The sequence below is a fragment of the Schistocerca gregaria genome, chromosome 1 (genome assembly GCF_023897955.1).
Source record: "Schistocerca gregaria isolate iqSchGreg1 chromosome 1, iqSchGreg1.2, whole genome shotgun sequence".
NCBI classification, from domain to species: domain Eukaryota; kingdom Metazoa; phylum Arthropoda; class Insecta; order Orthoptera; family Acrididae; genus Schistocerca; species Schistocerca gregaria.
The window spans coordinates 917,787,149-917,808,090 of record NC_064920.1 but is presented as its reverse complement, the minus strand read 5'-3'; the positions used below and the strand labels follow the sequence as shown (position 1 = coordinate 917,808,090).

Here is a 20,942-nt window from a genome sequence, read left to right as displayed (position 1 = left end):
TGTACCAAGTAGGAATGACTGGGAATATTAACTGTAGGCCTGTACATAGAAGGTCAGCATGATTGGTCTTAGGTTTGTTTGACCTATAAGAAAGTGTCACAAAGTCACTGAAAAAACAGAAGTGGCAGATATTTAAAGATTGATGCAAACAATCCCAAAAAAGCCTACTTACAAAGTTTGAAGAACAGCTTTAAATGATGGCTCTAGAATTATATGGTATGATCACTAAGTGTTGCTCTTGTATGAATCATGAGGACAAGACTGGATTAATTGCAGCATGCATAGACACATTTAAACAATCTTTTTCCAGTACTCCATACATTAGTGGAACAGAAAGAAGCCTTAATAACTGGCACAGTGGGAATTACCCTCTGCCATGCACTTTAGTGGTTTGTGGAGTACAAACATAGATGCAGATTAGTAGGAATCAGATTTTTTTTTCATCTCTTTTGAGAAACACTCTCCTAGTTTGAGAGTCCGCACAGTTTAAAACTTAAATTGGACAATATATTTCCCATATATATCATAATTCTACAGTATTGTTTCTTTCAAATCTCTTATATTCGTTCTTTTTCATGCAGTTTATGCTGATGTGATCATTATTATAAATTTATGTAGGTAAGTTTCTTTACGTACAGACATTACCACCAACAGCAAGTGCATCAGTAGTCAAATTACATAAATTGCGCCGATCGTTTGTAGCAGAAAAAAACGCCAGCAGCTCATTTTTGACACATTCGTATTCAACCTGTCATGATGATTTGTGTCTGAAATAGTTTGTCTCCTGAATTCTTTAGAAAACTGATTCGAAACTTCTTGAAGATACCAGTACTGCAGTTCTGACATCCCTCTATTTCACAGTGATTTGCAATGAACTGCATATTTCTTGAGACCATTGATAATGATATGGCAGCCTTTTGTTAAACCAGATGCTCCCACGGTCTGTTGTCTGCTTGAAATGTACTGTTTGAGAAACATTTGCATCTCTTCTGTGTTAGTATTTCATACTAATGAAGGTATTTCATTGAAGAAAGGTTTCTGTATCTGTGTCAATTTGTTTCTGATGGCTTCTTTGTTCTAGCCATCTTGCGCAAAGATGTTTTGTATATAGTGGAATTCTTCCACAATTTTGATGTTCAGTGATTCACTGTCCTAATTTGCGTTATTCTCCACCACTTTCACCTACATTTGGTTTTGCAGAATTCCTGCTGTGTAGACGGTCATACTATTGAACAGTTCTATGTCTTCCTTCAAAAGAGCTTTACAGATGACAAACTTTATCATTGGTATTTGTTTTCTTTGCATTCCTGTTACGAAATTTCTTTTCAGTTCCTTCAGTGCTTCTTTTACATGCGAGTCAAACAACAGTGATTACTCAGTTCCTTCAGCGCTTCTTTTACATGCGAGTCAAACAACAGTGATTACAAACAGGCCTGTTCCCATCTCAACAGAAACTTTTATGAAGGAATTGTAGGCTACGTGTCTAATTCTGTGCTTGGCCCCTATTCTTCATTCTTATAATATTTAAAACATCTCTTTTCAGTTTATTAAATTGGAAGCATTCTCTAGGTTCTTAAATTTAATAGATGTTTTGCAGTTTTTCTTTATTTTACCAACAGCAAGGTCAGAAGTGTGTCTGTGGCATCTTTACTTTCTCTGAAGACAAAGTGGTGTTTCCTTTTTCAGTTCTTCTCAGGTTCTCTTTCTGTTGCCTGTATATTATTCTAGTAAACAATTTATAAGTGCAAAATACACTGCTCAAAAGAATTAAAGGGTAACTTTTTTGGAACGCCATCATTTCTCCCATTGCCATGCAGAAGTGTGAAATTTGGCTCAAAAGTGCCTACAACCTTCCTCTGACATGGCAGAAGTATGGTGCCCTCCAATGCCACCTTGGGCTGGGTGACACTTCAAGCAACAAGGTGTCAATGTGTGAAAAAAACACCAGAAGCCAGAAGTTCATGTAAGGTATAAGGTAGGTTAATGTTGTCACATGGGCACCAAATTTCACCACAATTCTGCCCAATGCTATCATGGACATGTCACATCATGGGGAGCTCATCATAGCCTCCCTTACCCACATCTCACTCCTTTGTTCAATGCCTCTGTGATTGGAGGTCAGAACAGCAATGCCCAAGGTTGAAATCATGTGATTCTCTTACGGGTGGCTCAGGAAAACATTTCAGACACACCACCACTCAGCGTAGACATGAAGAGGCCTCAGGAGGTAGCATAAAGAGCATCAGTGAAACTACCCCTTCCCTTGGAGCATTCATTTACATACATTTAATAGTTAAAAACAAAGATTTGCTGTGTGATGTGCAACAGAACACCTTTCTTGACATCTTGAAAAATGTAACATTTCCGCCTTGAGCTGATGGTAGAATTCTTCAGTGCATTCAATTTCTCATTTGGTATTTGGATAAGAGGTTTTGTATCACACTCATGATTGCATCATTTGTTCTTACTGAACTAATTTTCTTCTGTACCACATATTTTCATAGGGTAGTCATGTTAATTTTTGGATTTGGTAATGTTAGTGATAGAGGGTGGCTGGATACCCTTCCTGTTGCCACCATTCCCGTCACCCCCTCAAGGACAGAGTGTGTGTATACCCCCATCTGCTTGTGTGTAGTGTTACGTTGTGAAAGTGTGTGTACATTTTCTAAATGTTTGCATATCATGTAACTGAGGTGGGAGATGGGTACCAGCCTGATATTTACATAGATGGTTGTGAAAAACTGCCTAAAAATGACATCCAGGTTGGCTTATACACCAGACATAGTTCATCTGCTGAGCAGATTTGGTCAGGGTGTGCCCCTGCCCCCCAAAATCCTGGAAGCAGTGTGCTAATGCACGTGTTTCTCATATCAAGCTCATCCTCTTTTTAATTTCAAATTATTGCTGTATGATATAACATCTGGATGAGGTGTGGGAAAAATAATAGTAAATGGACAATATTAAAAATTTATCATTGTGCAATTTTTTAAAAATATTTTAATATAAGTATAATGAAATGTTTTCTGCACCCAGGCTTGGCAAAGTGTTAAACCAAGACGATGGAAAGCTGGAGGTACTGAGTTTACAAACCCAGTTGTTATGTCAGAATCGGAAGTAGTGATACATAATGGTGAACTGCTTTCTGGAGTGCTTGACAAAACACATTATGGTGCATCAAGATACGGCCTTGTCCATTGTGTTTATGAGGTAAGAAGCATTCAGAATTCTAATGCCATTGCATCAGTCACGTTTTCAAACATGGGTTGATTCAGCCTCGTTTATTGGATAGTGTATGATGAAGTCCAGTAGCTCCTATAATTATCTTATATATTATAGTAATGGAAAAAAAAATGTTATTGACAGTTTAAGAGATAGATTCCATAAATAGTTTTCATTAAACATTGGCCAAAGTTATTGTGGCCTATATCTGATGTTGAATGTGGTTTGAAATGGCTTGGAGTACAACCTGTCAGTGTTCCTACAGGAAGACGAAAACATCTACTGGCCTATATCTGATGTTGAATGTGGTTTGAAATGGCTTGGAGTACAACCTGTCAGTGTTCCTACAGGAAGACAAAAACATCTACTGGCTTACACATACTCTGGGCACCTATCTGACAGACTGTGCATCACATAAATACTGAATCCCCATGATTTCTCAATATTCACATAGCTCTGACTGCTATGAATAATGGAAAGTCCAGGTTGGAATAGCAACAATATTATGAAAAGGGTAGATTGCTATTCACTGTAAAGATGACCTATTGAGTTGCAGAGAGGCACAATGAAAAGACTGTTACACATTGAGCTTTCGGTCAAAGCTTTCCCTCAGAAAAGAAAGGAAAAAAAGAACACGCACGCACCGCACGCGCGACTGTGCTCTCTGGCCAGTATGCAACTGTGTCAAATGGCAGTAGCAACCTGGAATGGTGTCTGAAACGAGGAGGGTTAGCAAGGTAGAGGTGCAGAAAGAAAAGTGAGCACTGCCTGGTGGAGCGTACAGGGACTACGTAGACAGTGGCAAGACAAGGCTGCAAGGTGCAGTGGCAGGAGGCTGTCGGGAAGAAAAGGGCTGGGGAGGGGGGGGGGGGGGGGGAGGTGAAGGAAGAAGAAAGCAGCAAAGAAGGGGTAAAAACCAGTGGGTGCGTTTGCAGAGAGTGTCGCACAGTGAAAGTGGGGGTATATGAATTGGGATGAGGTGACATGACGGGGGGGGGGGGGGGGGGGGGAGGCAGAAAATGGTGGGTGGAGGATGTGACTACAGTAACTTATTATAGATTGAGGCAAGGATGATGATCTATAACAGAGAATGTGTTGCAAGAATAACTCCCCTCTTATGCAGTTAAGAAAAGCTTGTGGTGGAGAGTAAGATCAAGATGGTTCGGGTTGTGAAGCAGCCATTGAAATCAAGTATGTTATATTCAGCTGCATATTGCATCACAGGCTGGTCCAATTTGTTCTGGACCAAAGTTTGGCAGTGGCCATTCACCGTGGTGGACAGCTGGTTGTTGTCGTACCAATATGAAATATAATAAAACTTTATGTAACCAAGGTCCCACAAATACATACTTTTGACATTGTCAGCAGTGGGGTGGGAGTGGGGGGGGGGGGGGCGCTGTAGTATTATAAACACTAAATAAATTTTCAACTGCAAAGATCACTAAAACATTCATTCATGTACATGACCAGATTTGACAATTCTCTGTTGTTATATTCAGATCTATGTTTACATCATTATACAATCTTCTCCTTCAGTCCAGTAAATGGTGCTATGTATTATAAGGAAAGCTATTCTTCCACGAGACTCAGAGGGCCATAGACATGGGTTCTCAGATAGATGCCGGGTTTCTTGACTTCCGCAAGGTGTGGGATACAGTTCTTCACAGTCGTTTAATGAACAAAGTAAGAGCATATGGCCTATCAGGCCAATTGTGTGATTGGATGGAAGAGTTCCTAGATAACAGAATGCAGTGGAGAGAAGTATTCCGAAGTAAGAGTGATTTCAAGTGTGCCGCAGGGGAGTGTCGTAGGACCATTGCTATTGACAGTATATGTAAATGACCTTGTGGATAACATTGGAAGTTCACTTAGGCTTTTTGTGGAATATGCTGTAGTATATTGAGAGGTTGTAACAATGGAAAATTGTACTAAAATGCAGGAGGATCTGTAACAAATTGACACATGGTGCAGGGAATGGAAATTGAATCTCAATGTAGACAAGTGTAATGTGCTGTGAATACACAGAAAAAAATAGCTTCGATCATTTAGCTACAATATAGCAGGTCAGCAACTGGAAGCAGTTAATTCCATAAATTATCTAGGAGTAGGCGTTAGAAGTGATTCAAAATAGAATCACCATATAAAATTAATCGTCGGTAAAGCAGATGCCAGACTCAGATTCATTCGAAGAATCCTAAGGAAATGTAGGCCGAAAACAAAAGAAGTAGGTTACAGTACACTTGTTCACCCACTGCTTGAATACTGCTCAGCAGTGTGGGACCCGTACCAGATAGGGTTGATAGAAGAGATAGAGAAGATCCGATGGAGAGCAGCGCAATTTGTTACAGGATCATTTAGTAATTGTGAAAGCGTTACGGAGATGATAGATAAACTCCAGTGGAAGACTCTGCAAGAGAGACTCTCAGTAGCTTGGTATGGGTTTTGTTGAAGCTTTGAGAACATACCTTCACCGAGGAGTCAAGCAGTATATTGCTCCCTCCTACGTATATCTCGCAGAGAGATCATGAGGATAAAATCAGAGAGATTAGAGCCCACATAGAGGCATACTGACAATCTTTCTTTCCATGAACAATACAAGACTGGAATAGAAGCCACCTGACGGTGTACCCTCCGCTGAGGGTACACTGTCAGGTGGCTTGTGGAGTATCGGTGTGGATGTAGATGTTGGTATTGTGAGCTATACTAGAAGTCGGCATATCAGTTTTAAAATAACAACTATGTGTACACATCTTATTGCACTGGTTAAAAGTGCATTTCGGCAACTGGTTTTGACAGGCTTTGCTGTGATTTTCTGGTCTTCAAAAATCATTATAAAAATGTTCATTGCGAATTGGAACCTCATACCAAGTTGCCATATTAGTGGATAAAATGTAGCACATTCATGCAAAGGTTTGTCAGAAATAAAAAAAAATTTAATCAGAAAGCACTATGTGCACATGGCTATGTTCACATATGCAGCACTAGCAGATTATTGATAAGTCTAAAAACCACAATATATGCAGTAAAATGTACAATAGCTCATCTTTTTACATTAGCTTGACATGTTCCATTCATGGTAAAGGAACATGTCAAGCTAATGTAATTAGAAGTGCTGTTGTTCAATTTATTGTATATTGTGTTTTTTAGTTGTAAAGATCATCTGTGAGTTGTGAGTGCTAAATACACAGTTGCTTTATGATTGTACACATTTTATTTCTGACAAACTTTTGCATAATGCGTTACATTTTATCCTTTAATATGACAACTTGGCGTAAGGTTCCAAGTTGCGATGAACACATTTTGTAACATTAATTTTTGAAGAGTGGAAGATGACAGCAAAACCTGTCTAACTGGCTGATGAAAATAAATAAGTATTTATGTGATCATGGCTATAAAAAGTTCTCCAGTGGCTGCAGCAGAGCTGGTACATGCCATGGCTGTTTTACAGATGTGTGGCTTATGGTGGGACAAGGTAAACTTGTGCCAGAACTGGAACAGGAAGTGCTGGATAAATGGATTGGGGATATGATGCCTGTGGCAAGGAATTGGGATTGAAAGGGGTGTAGACTAGGATACTGTGGAGATTGGGTCTGCAATGGACCACCCACTTTAGGAGGGTGGGAAGGAACTTGGGTAGGATGTTCCTCGTTTAAGGACATGATGGTCAAAGCCATTATGAAGGATACAGTTCAATTGTTCCAGCCTGGAGTGTTACTGGCTGACACAGGGGGGGCACTCCTTTCTAGCTGATTCTTGGGGGCAGTTGGAGGATTGCGGGTGTCTGGGAGATCTGTTTGTGGTTTAGGTCCGGGGACAGTGCCTGTCTATGAATGCCTTTGTGAGACCGTCAACATAATGGTTAAGGGAGCTCTTGTTACAGCAGGTATGCAATCCCTCAGTGACCAGGCAGTATGAAAAGGATTTTGTGATTTGGGTGGGATGGCAGCCTCCAAAATGCAGATACTGATGTTGGCTGGTGGTCTTAAAGTGGACACACCCACATCTGCCTTCATTTGCCCATTGCCTACATTATTTCCCATTTCCCCAATGCCATCCCTGCCACAATGGTCTCTGCACTATCTTTTGTGCAGCACTTCAGAAAAGTATCCCTTTCAATGGCTAAAACTCAGTCCCACATCTTGTTCATGGAATCCCTCCCCCCTCCCAGCGCAATATGTTGTGGCATAACTATAAAAATTTCTTTGTCTGGATACTACCCCTCCTTTCCAAATGACCTTCACCTCTTCAGATCCACCCATCTCTGTTCCTTATAAACCTAGTGCTACAAAAATCCATCTCTGTGGCACAAGCTTCCCAAAACTGCCTCTGCCCCTTCCACAAGAATCTGGTACTATGCAATCCCTTATACGTACATAACATCTCTGAGATCGAATCCCTTGCCTCGTCAGCCACTCACAACAACCAGACCCTGTCTAGTTAACTTTTCCAACTTGTCACATCCCTCAAAATTCCCTATCAACATTCCAATAAGTCCAGAGCTGAAACAATCCCAGATCACTATTGTTAACCTTGCCACCAAAATCTTCAGCCCCACAGAAGTTTCTGTTTTATCCAAAGGTGTCACCATCAGCCCTGCACCCAAATTTAAACATATTGGACTTGTTAAACACCTATTTTCCCTCTTTTGATCCCTGCAGTACAAACACACTTTTTGTCATCAGACCTACCAACCTAACCCCAACAATGGACCCTGCCTGTACCAATTTATATTACTGTCCAACCATGATCCTCCTCCCCCCCCCCCCCCCCCCATCCTACTTGATCTATAATTGCATACCGGTATTCTTTACCTTCAATTTTGCTTCACCATCATTCTCCAGCTATGTACCAACCAATTGCCTGAATTCTAGCCTTTCACGTCAAAGATACCAACCACATTATTCACTGGCTCTCCACCATTCTCACCTCCCTATAACTCCTGGTTCCCTACTGGTCACTGTTGACACCACTTACCTAGACACCATCTTCCCTTTTACCCATAGTCTTGCTGCAATTGAAAACTTCCTTTTCCAATGTCCTTCAGGCTCCAAACCCACTACCTAATTCCTTGTACAACAAAATAACATATCCTAATACACAACTATTTCACTTTTGAGCGAAAAGTACACAAATAAATCCACACCGCAGCCATGGACACCTGCATGGCACACTCCTATGCCAATCTATTTACGGCTTATCTAGAGAAGACCTTTTTTGTCTCCCACAACCCCAAATTCTTGCCTAGTTCAGATTTACGAACTCAGGACCAAGACACCCTTCCATCATCCCTTTACAACTTCAACACTTTCTCTCCCTTCTGCTTCCTCAACCCAGCCACCTTTCTAGGTGTTGACCTCCTCTTCTCTCGAAAGCTCCATCTACACGTTCATCCACATTAAACCTACCATCTCTACCCCAACGTGGCTCCTGCGTAACTAGATACTTCAACACTTACTGGTGGATAACCAATGTCATATACTTGCTCCTTTATAACCATCCCCATCTGGATCTGTACCTTGATGGCCTCCCTCTCAGTGTGGTGGACTTGCAGAATTTTTTTGGCATTGGTCTTTGATCCCAGTTGACATGCCTTCCCCATGTTCATCAGCTAAAGCAGACATATTGGTTGCACCTCAGTGCTCTACGATATCTCAGCAATACAAAGTGGGGAATGGGCTGCTCTATTCTTTTCTGGCTCTGCATAGCACTGGTCCAGTCCTCTCTGGGTTGAAGAAGTCATTCAGCATTACCTTCGATGTTACGTATGATGGACCTGATACACCATTGTGGGGTACAACTGGCAACTGGTGCTTTTCGGACTAGCCGCATGATTAACCTCCTCGTAGAGGCTATGTTTCCACCATTATGGGTTCTGTGCCATCAACAATTCATCACTTATGTGTTATATATCCACTGTTCCCCAAAGCACCCAAACTACGGTCCCCTCTTTTCATCTCTGGAGGTCCACTTCCCACAGCAATGGCTCAGGTCTGGGGCTATGATTGTCATCCGCATCCAGTCCCATTTCTCTGAACTCCAGCTTCCCCTCTTCCACCTATTCTCCAGGCTTTGCTATTGTACACCCTCACTGTTCATCTGCTGTTCACAGCTCTGTCCTGACCCATCACAGGCTCCGAAAGACTTGGCTCTGCCTCAAGGCCTCCGCCACCAATTCTTCTTCACTCTTGACGTGTTTCTGGATTCAAAAGCAGTCTATATTGAGGCACTATGGTTGCCAGTTACACTAGCTTTGCTTACATTCATGTGTGATGTAATGAATGCCACTCCTTGCCAGATGGCTGCAGTGTTTCCACTGAAAAGTTGGTGGCCGTCTCTCATGACATTGGGCATTTCCATTCCTGCACTGGTGAGCACTTTCTCATCTTGAAGAGTTCACAAGCTGTTAACCAGTGTTACCATCATCATCCCCTGGATCTGATTACCCAGGACTTCCTTTTTGCCCTAAAATTGTGTGGCCACTTGGTAATATTTGTATGGTCCTGGGTCATGTTGGGATCTGACCACTTGATGGCTTTTGTCTGCTGGACCCCGGGTCATGTTGGGATTCCAGGGAATCACCTTGCTGGCCGACTCTCCACATTGGCTACCGGCAAGCCGTCTCTTGAGGTCTGGACATTTGATTGGTATTATGCTGTCAAGTTCTAAGGATTTATGATACACAATGACCTACTCACTTTGACGAACAAACTGCCGGCGATAAAGTAGACCACAAATCTGTGTAGGTCCTCCATGGTGGCCTCTTGCAAGGAGTCCATCATCCTTTTTTATCACTTTGTCTAAGAGGCCACCTCACCCTTATTGGCTCATTGAAAAGTTGTCAGGGTGCTGTGTTACCTCCTCTGCCCCAACGAGGAATGGCTGTCTGGGCTTGGGGGTCTGCCTTGCCCTACCTGATCTTTCGTTCTTCTTCCCCCTTCTTGCACATTCACATTGTGTTTTATTGGTGTTGTTCCTGTGTTTTCCTGTTCTTACCTCACCCTGTCCACATTTCTAATCATCTCTGCATGTTATTGGATGGGATGCCTGCAATAAGTGGTGGGGGCTATGATCCCCATTGCACATTCCTGCCTTTGAGGGCATCTAGTAGACCTTGAGGTTTTGTGCACTTGGCCCTTCTTTCAAGTGTGCTTTTGCTGACTTGCCTGTTCCAGGTAGGAGGGTCTCATGGATGACCTCTTGCTTTGGTCCCTTTAATTGTTAAAATAGCAAACCAACCATTAAGCACACCAGCCATCAACAGTACCTGCATTTTGAGATGTACCATCCCATCCAAACCAGATATCCCTTCCATAAGTCTGGCCCCTCAGGGATGGACCATCTGCTGTTACAAGAACTCCCTTGACCATTATGTGGCGGTCTGACAAAGGACATCACAGACAGTCACTATCCCCAGATCTCGTCCACAAATAGATTTCCCATGCCATATCCCCCATGCCATATCCAGCAATCCTGCCACCACCTTAAAGAACTAGCTACAAAGGAGTGCCCCCTTTGTGAGCAATACCACCCCAGGCTGGAACAACTGAACCATATCCTTCACCAGGGCTTTGATCGCCTATTAACATGCCCTGAAGTGAGGGACATCCTGCTCAAGATCCATCCCACCCCTCCTGAAGTGATGTTCCATTGCCCACCTGACCTTAACAGGACCTAGTCCATCCCTAAGTCACTTTCAAACGCAAATCCTTGCCACGGGTATCATATCGCTTTGGAAGACCCAGGTGCAAGACCTGTCAAAACCACCCACGCAGCACATCCTATTCAGTCCTATCACAGGCTTATCCTAATCCATCAGAGGCCAGGTCTCCTGTGAAAGCAGCCATGTTATTACTATCTCCGCTACAATCATTGCGTAGCTTTTTGTATTGGTATGACTACCATGTACCCAAGAGTAAACTGGATCATCCTACGGCACAACATACACTTGAACATAACATGCTTGATTTCAGTGGCTGCTTCACAACTCAGACTGTCAGATTTTCTCTTCCACCATCAGCTTTTCTGAGCTGTGTAAGTAGGAGATATCCTTACAACACATTCTCCACTTGTAAACCCATCCCTGCCTCAGTCTTCAGTAAGCTACTGTCCTCACAGCCTCCAACCAATAGTTTCTGCCCCCTTCTGTTACCCTCATTGTGCGCCACTTCCTGCCGACTCACTCGCCAGTCTTTCTTTCTTCTCTCCTCTTCTCCTCTCCCACTCACTGTTCCTGTTCCATCCTCCGCAGGCTCTTGAGGCTGCTCGTAGCAGCCTTGTCTTGCCACTTTCTACATAGTCCCTGTATGCTCAGCCAGGTGGTACTCACTTATCTTCCCCCACCTCTACCGTGCTAATCTTTCCCCTTTCAGGCACCACTCCAGGTTGCTGCTCTCACCTGGCACAGTGGAATTCTGGCCAGAGATAAAGGTCATGAGTGCATGAGGTGTCCTTGCTTGTGTGACTGTGTGTGTGTTTTTTTTTCCTTTCTTTTGTGAGGAAGGCTTTGGCTGAAAGCTCAATGTGTAACAGTCTTTTTGTTGTGACTGTTTGCAACTCCAAGTGTCATCTTTACGGTGAGTGGCAATCTGTCCTTCTCATAACATTACTGTATGAGTACATTTGGTCATAGGGACCTATGTCTCATAATGAAATATGTGGGAATCTGATTAACTGTGAGCCATTACAAAATACCATCAGATCAGTTGGACATTTCAAAGCATAAATTCATGTCTGTGGACTCATTTACAAAGAATGAGTGGTGTTGCAAGGAAACAAGGTCATGCAGTGCAAGTTTATCTGCATGGAACTACAGCAGAAAGATATGTTGTTCATAGCCTTTTGAAAATTGTGTCACAGTGAAACTTCTGCACAATAAACCTTGCAAACGATTGGGTTAATGATGCTAAGCAGTATTGTCTGCAGTTGGTATCTCCAGAACATCTAGGCCCATGGAATATATTGCTGCAGCATTGGAGATACTGGATAAAAGAAAATTATGAATGACACGTACCAAATGGAGACGTGTTTCGTTCCCCAACAGACTGTGATTTTATGTTGAGCCTGACAACCATCTGGATAGAGTTAGAGTGAAATATGCAAAAATGCATCATTTGAGGAGGAAAAACCCAGTGGGATAATGGTGTGCTCGGGACTTTGCAGTGATAGAAATCTGTAGCTCTGTGTTGAATGTAACAATTATTTGATTTGTTGAAGTTATAGGAAAGAAATCTTCTGGCCATTTTTCCTATCATTTGGTGCTGCAATTGATGATTCTTTTGTTTTGATGTGTAAAAATACTGATCGTTGAATAGCTGTCATTATGGACGACATGCAAGACATTATAAAAAATATTTGAATGCATGTGGTAAAAGTTTCTTTCCACAGAATGTATGTAAATGTGAAAATCCAGATGCGCAGTGTGAAAAATGAGAACTAGTATTTTCAAAATAATATTTCTGTAGTTCTTGTTCCTAGGAATTTTACCAACAACTTTTAGAACTAAACCATCACTTTTTGGTCTTATATTTGATCATTGTGTGTATTATTAGTAGCTGTCTTAAGTAATTATGTTATCAATAAATTACATAATGTGGGTTTGAATTTGATAAAAACTTTCTAAAGCCAAGATCACATAGATATTTCTTTACTTACAACAACCGGTTTCGACAGACTTTGCTGTCATCATCGGGTCTTCAAAAAATTTTGATATAAAACATATTCATTTTGAACTGAAACATCACACGTAGTTGTCAGGTTAGTGGCTAAACTGTAGCACACTATACCAAGGTTTGTTACAAATAAAATATTTAAAATCAAAAAGCACCTTGTGCACATGGCCACATCCATATATGTGGTGCTCACAGGTGATTGTTACATCATACAGATCACAGTACACAATAAAATGCACAGTAGCACATCTGTTTATATTAGCTGGTCAGGGTACAACTGTTGTACCTTATAAGCCATCTAAGGCACATATTCATTGATTAGAACACGTCCAGCTAACATAAAGATTAGATTAGATTAGATTAGATTAATACTAGTTCCATGGATCATGAATACAATATTTCGTAATGATGTGGAACGAGTCAAATTTTCCAATACATGACATAATTAAGTTAATTTAATAACATAATTAAGTTAATATAACAACTTTTAATAATTTTTGTTTGTTTTTTTCTTTTTTTTTAATAATTTTTTGTTTGTTTTTTCCCTTTTTTTCTTAATTTATATCTAAAAATTCCTCTATGGAGTAGAAGGAGTTGTCATTAAGAAATTCTTTTAATTCCTTCTTAAATACTTGTTGGTTATCTGTCAGACTTTTGATACTATTTGGTAAGTGACCAAAGACTTTAGTGGCAGTATAATTCACCCCTTTCTGTGCCAAAGTTAGATTTAATCTTGCATAGTGAAGATCTTCCTTTCTCCTAGTATTGTAGCTATGCACACTGCTATTACTTTTGAATTGGGTTTGGTTGTTAATAACAAATTTCATAAGAGAGTATATATACTGAGGAGCTACTGTGAGTATCCCTAGATCCTTAAATAAATGTCTGCAGGATGATCTTGGGCGGACTCCAGCTATTATTCTGATTACATGCTTTTGTGCAACAAATACTTTATTCCCCAGTGATGAATTACCCCAAAATATGATGCCATATGCAAGCAATGAGTGAAAATAGGTGTAGTAAGCTAATTTACTAAGATGTTTATCACCAAAATTTGCAATGACCCTTATTGCATAAGTAGCTGAAGTCAGACGTTTCAGCAGATCATCAATGTGTTTCTTCCTATTTAATCTCTCATCAATGGACACACCTAAAAATTTTGAATATTCTACCTTAGCTATATGCTTCTGATTAAGGTCTATATTTATTAATGGCTTCATACCATTTACTGCACGGAACTGTACCTACTGCGTCTTATCAAAATTCAGTGAGAGTCCGTTTACAAGGAACCACTTAGTAATTTTCTGAAACACATTATTGACAATTTCATCAGTTAGTAGTTGTTTGACAGGTGTGATTACTATACTTGTACCATCAGCAAAGAGAACTAACTTTGCCTCTTCATGAATATAGAATGGCAAGTCATTAACATATATTAAGAACAGCAAGGGACCCAAGACCGACCCTTGTGGAACTCCGTTCTTGATAGTTCCCAGTTTGAGGAATGTGCTGATCTTTGCATATTATGAGAACTGCTTATTTCAACTTTCTGTACTCTTCCAGTTAGGTACGAATTAAAGCATTTGGGCACTGTCCCACTCATGCCACAATACTTGAGCTTGTCTAGCAGAATTTCATGATTTACACTATCAAAAGCCTTTAAGAGATCACAAAAAAACCCAATGGGTGGTGTTCGGTTATTCAGATCATTCAAAATTTGATTGGTGAAATCATATATGGCATTTGCTGTTGAAAAACCTTTCTGGAAACCAAACTGATATTTTGTTAGTACTTTATTTTTACAGATATGTGAAGCTACTCTTGAATACATTACTTTCTCAAAAATTTTGGGTAAAGCTGTTAGAAGGGAGATTGGACAGTAATTGTTGACATCAGATCTATCCCCTTTTTTTATGCAAAGGTATAACAATAGCATATTTCAGTCATCAGGGAAAATGCTACTGTGCATTTGATTTTGTACTGTGATTTTTATGACGTAACAATCACATGTGAGTACAACATATATGAACATGGTCACGTGCACGAGGTAAGTGTCTGATTTTAAATGTTTTGTTTATGACAGACCATTGTGTAATGTGCTACACTTTAGCAACTAACTGGACAACTTGGCGTGAGGTTCCAATTCAAAGTAAACACATTTTATAACAAAGATTTTTAATGATCTGAAGATGACAGCAAAGCCTGTCGAAACAAGTTCCTGTACATAAAGAAATATTAATGAGATTTGGGATGTAGAAAGTTTTTAGCTAGTTGTACAAATCATTTCTTCTGACTTCTCGCCATGAGAAAATTCAAGGGCTTGAATTTCTTAAATCTTTATGTTCTTAATTGAAAATTATACTCTTGCCTGGTCAACAGTTTTGCGACTCACTTTGTGTAATGTTGCAGTTTGTTTAAAGTGTGATTTATCTTTACTTTTTACTGAATATTACCTAGATGTTTGAAAATGTCGTATATTGAAATATTAAGGTGAAATAAAAACTTTGCTAGTTTTGTCGAGAGTCATGTCAAACTCATTGCTAAGAGTTGATCATAGTATAAGACAGTATTACACTCAGCTATTCTCCTAGGGCAATACTGAGTGAAAAATACGTATAAAAGTTTTTCTGTGTTCATTGTTAAAGAATTATTTGTTACTAAATAAATCATATGAAAATATAATATGATAATGGTTGAGACAATGTTTTATCCTTCTGTATTGCTATTTCTTAATTTCACCATATTGAATTACAGCACAGAAAGAGAAGCTTTCTGTTTTGAATCTTTTTTACTCTTGGTATATAACTCCTTAGGAGGTGATGTAGTAGATGACGAAAAACAGTGCTATGTTAGTGTCCATTTGCTCCAGAACAAAACTGGTCCAGTCATTGTGCACAACATGTTTTGACTGGTTGCTTGGAAATATGATGTTTATAGTTGCGTCCTCAGTACTGATCAGTTAAGTACAACTTCTCCTATATGTATACAAAACAATATTTTTAATTGCAGTTTTGTGTTCATTTCAGTTGTATGGCGGTGTATGTGCAAGTAAGCTACTTAGCTCCTTTACCAAACTGTTTACATCATTTATGCAAAGGGAAGGCTTCACACTAGGCATTGAAGACATCTTAGTTGTAGAGGATGCAGACAGGCAAAGGACGGCCATCATACAAGAATGCAGAAAGGTACCACATAAAAAAAAAATTATTGTAACTCTGCCTATAAATCAATGGAATGTGATTGATTCAGAGGCTCATTAAAAAATATAAATAACAAGTTAATGAGATTAAAGGGAATATCTAAATATTCGACAGATGTGGACTAAAAGCACCCTGAATTTAGTTTGTTTACATGTGGCTGAGCAATTCAGATGGGAATATTTTTGAATAAAAAGGCATTTTGTTTTTATTTCTGTAGAAAAAACTGTAGTTTACACTAAGCTCATGTTTTAACTTCAGCATGTAAGCTTCCCCTGCTTGGTTAGTTAAACTAAAGGGAATCAGTGAGATAGAATTCCTTTATCAACCTGCACAAGGGATTGGACAAATCTGTGACTCTTGTCTGAATAAACCTAGCTTGTATTGTATGTTGGAGGGGCAGATAGTACACTCTGACACAAATTCCAGCTATATTTGCCAAATATCATATATAATTTCTCAGACACAGTTTACAAAATTTAATAATTGCTTTCAAAAATATGTGGAGAGGTTTATTGAATGAGGGTTAATTTGAAATTGAATTAACTATTTACTCAGTATCAGAAAAAGCGACTAGTGATCATAACACATTAGATGTGTGGAAGAGAATCACCCAATTGAGTTGCAGAATTGAAACGTAAAGTAGTAAAGTTGGGGTTTTCGGACAAACGTAGAATTTCTGTCTGTATATCCCATGATAGACTTATAAATGCAAAGCCCTGTTGTGCAGTAAATGCTTGTAAATAGGTAGGTGTACTGCAGCCATATCATCAAATGAAATATCAGTTCAAGTTCCAAAGCGTCAAGAATATTCCAAGTCAAATGAACTGTGTACTAGTTGTTCAAGGTTAGTCTAAAACTGCACCTCCTCCTCCTCCTCCTCCTCCTCCTCCTCCTCATCCTTTCTCTACCTGGAGGAATAGCAAGTTGTATCCATCTGCATTCTCCATTCTTGTATCCACATAAAATGTTATTCAGTTATACATGTAACATCTACATGGTGTGTAGACTGCATTTAATGAGAAACCCATTCAAACACCAAGCATCAAAAAGTGGACAGTGGAGAGATGCATATTTGGAATTACTGGGAGGGACAGAATAACAAATGGTTCAAAAAACAAAGTGAGGTGGAATATGTAATTATGCGAAAAAGAGATGGAGCTGGGCAGGACATATAGCCAAGCAGTTGGATTGTAGATGAAGCAAGGAAGCACTTTGCCCTATTTGAAGAGGTAAGAAAGGATGATATGATAGCATACTGGGAGGTAAGAAAATGACATTAAAAACATGCAGGAACAACACTGATGTTTGTGGCTAAATATCATACTGGATGGAGAGATGTTTATTCGGCAGTTGCCTGATGTCGATGTGGGTTTAACACCAGTGTATGAATAGAACCACATTTGTATTGGGGAGGCTCAATTGGAAGAGCTTGCTGCTTTAAGGGGATGCAGTCGCTAGGGAACTTCCATTAGGAATCAATGCTAAAACGAGCAAACGTTAGGTACACTTTCTGAAGTAACTAATGGAGATAAAGACCTGAAACTTTTACAGTGTACTGCGGAAACATCATTCTCAAATCACATAAAAACTGGTTAATGTATTTTATTATTTCATGAGTAATCATTTTTTTTGTTCTATAAGACAAAAAATTAAAACTTTTCTAAACACCTTGGAGCTTGTAAATCTGTTCTTTTTATCACTACTGGTCTATTTTTTTATCTAATTAATCATTGTTGTATTAACAAGAGATACTGTAAGTTTGATGTCTGCAGCAGTCATAGTTTTTGAGAAAAGTGTACCAGAAGGTCAAAAAATGTAGTTTTGAGAAAAATGGTATTAAAGTTTTACATGCAAGAAAGTAATGTACAATGTCATACAGAGACACTTTTAAAACATTCCAGGGCTCGCCAATGACATTGTAATTCTATCAGAGACAGCAAAGGACTTGGTAGAGCAGTTGAACGGAATGGACAGTGTCTTGAAAGGAGGATATAAGATGAACATCAACAAAAGCAAAATGAGGATAATGGAATGTAGTTGAATTAAGTGGGGTGATGCTGAGGGAATTAGATTAGGAAATGAGACACTTAAAGTAGTAAAGGAGTTTTGCTATTTGGGGAGCAAAATAACTGATGATGGTCGAAGTAGAGAGGATATAAAATGTAGACTGTCAATGGCAAGAAAAGCATTTCTGAAGAAGAGAAATTTGTTAACATCGAGTATAGATTTAAGAGTCTGGAAGTCGTTTCTGAAAGTATTTGTGTGGAGTGTAGCCTTGTATGGAAGTGAAACATGGACAATAAGTATTTTGGACAAGAAGAGAATAGAAGCTTTCGAAATGTAGTGCTACAGGAGAATGTTGAAGATTAGGTGGGTAGATCACGTAACTAATGAGGAGGTATTGAATAGGATTGGGGAGAAGAGTTGAAGATTAGGTGGGTAGATCACGTAACTAATGAGGAGGTATTGAATAGGATTGGGGAGAAGAGAAGTTTGTGGCCCAACCTGACTAGAAGAAGGGATCAGTTGGTAGGACATGTGCTGAGGCATCAAGGGATCACAAATTTAGCATTGGAGGGCAGTGTGGAGGGTAAAAATCATAGAGGTAGACCAAGAGATGAATACACTAAGCAGATTCAGAAGGATGTGGGTTGCAGTAAGTACTGGGAGATGATGAAGCTTGCACAGGATAGGGTAGCATGGAGAGCTGCATCAAACCAGTCTCAGGACTGAAGACCACAACAACAACAACAACAACAACAACAACTGTGGCTCAGCTTCTTGATCTTTACCTTCTTTTCTTTGATCTTCTGGCTATCCTGGTCTCCTTGGTAGCATTTCCTGCAGAAATATCTGCTTAACGGATACGGTGCATGTCAATCGTTTTCAGTCCCCTTTCAGTATTGATACCATCCTTTGTTTCCAAGAGTCTTAATTCATCACTCTTCGTTGATATACCAGCATTGAAGCACATCACTGCATCATGAACACAAAATTTTAGTGTTTCTTTTCTAACGAAAACAGTTTTTGGTAACTTTGTCCAAATTACAGAATTCAAACTTTCATTTGGGTTTTGAGTTTTCCATGGAGACACTTTTTCAAGAGCTCTTGTTGGCTAAGGTCTCTGAAAATGGGTTTCACAGGTAGCAGGATTTTTTCTGGAATTGAATGATTGTGCTTATAGGTGGAAGATGTAGCTGGGTTGCTGAATTTTCACCAGCTGTCAGGTCCCCATGGGCAAAGGTTATGTTGTGGTTCTTAATCTGTTGAAATTTTATGAAAGAATATAGCCCAGATGGCTCTCCTCATTGCTTGTACATTGTTGCAGTTATTTGTAATGGCCATACCATAATAAGTCTGGATCCTGTCTATTTCAGCCTTTGTTAGGCCCCATTTACCACCTAACTTTTTTTCCTTACATACCTTTAGAAGTCGTGATCCCATTCTTTCCTGTCTATGTCCTATACATTCCAGTTTATTAATTTTGACTCTAGGCCCATAAGGTTTATCTTCTACCACTTTCTGATAAGCCTTACTGTCCCCGTCCCAAAGATAGTCTGTATAGAGGATACCTCTTGACTGCACAGACATTTTGAAAATGTTAGCAACACCAGCCACTTCCATGCCTCCACTTAAACCATCATAGTCGTTTTTTGCACTCATGTCGTATAGTGTAGTTTTGCTACAGATGTCACAGAACTTAGTAATAATTTCAATATCCAGAACCTTCCCAGTATCAAAAGAAGTTGCTGACACAATGCCATTTAGGGATGTATGCCCACGTTTCTGCCAACTGCCATCAAAACCAGCAGAAATTTGCCTTGGGTCAGATTTCATATCATTCAACTGAACTGCTTCTTTGGCTGCTTTCAACATTGTAGATTCATTTATCTCAGCTATAATGCACCAATAGTCTTGTTGTAAACATCAAACTTTCTTGGAGGTGGAGGAATGTTCATCACTGCACAAAGAACAGCACCTGCACTTCGCCCTTTTCCAGTAGATCTAAGTGCACACACTAATCTTATATTGTTTTCATACAACCTGCTTCTTGTTACGCGGGATGACATTGTATAGGCAGTACAGCTACGTTCCAAACATGTCAAAACTAAATTACAAACTATTCCCTTGGTTTTCACCACATCTTCTTGCAAAGTAACGTTTCCACCACAGTTTTTACAATTTGTGTGTTTTTCGATAAGTTCATGTAATAACCTCATGGAGATCAGAATGTTTGTGTCAGTAACAACAGAAACACTGTTCACACCACATATTGCATTGTCATGCATTTGAGAGGCACTTGGAAAACCGGCAGCACCTAGAAGCTTCTTGCTTGAAGCACTGACACTCGCACTGACTTCACTTACAATATTATTTTCTGCCTTCTGTTCAAAACTAGCAGTTTTGCGGTTTATTTTTACATATTTATTTCCACGAAACTTAGGCTTATATCCAAACTTCCTTATTCTACCCATTGTGTTATAACGTTTCACAAAATTATTACATTTGTATCACCAAAACGTAAACGACTAGGATGAAGAAACTGACAAACGATAGTCAACAATGCATACAGGCTGGCAAACATCAGAAATACAATTCTCTCTTGCAACCCAGATAAAGAGTACTTATATCCGTGGAACATAAATGATTGTTATACTGTAGTCAATGCTGACTCCTGCGCAAGACACAGCAAAAAATGGACGTGGCACTAGTTACCATGCTTCACAAACAAATTAATAACTCCGAATCTAATAATCAGATTTGTACAAAACAAACAGCATTTTGTAGCCAAATAATTGGAGCATAGATTAAAACTAAAATTTGAGCCTGTTCGCGACTGTGTCCCCTTAAGCAG

General features: G+C 39.7%; 1 protein-coding gene across 1 annotated transcript in view; it reads left to right on the top strand.

The window, feature by feature from the left end:
* The window catches only part of LOC126275159 (DNA-directed RNA polymerase I subunit RPA1), a 251,192-nt gene that overhangs the window by 84,751 nt on the left and 145,499 nt on the right, over window positions 1-20,942 (top strand). Inside the window, exons 15-16 of the mRNA XM_049977174.1 lie at window positions 3,034-3,207; window positions 15,914-16,072. Of these exons, the coding sequence (XP_049833131.1) occupies window positions 3,034-3,207; window positions 15,914-16,072 (333 nt within the window). The remainder of the gene's footprint in view (window positions 1-3,033; window positions 3,208-15,913; window positions 16,073-20,942) is intronic.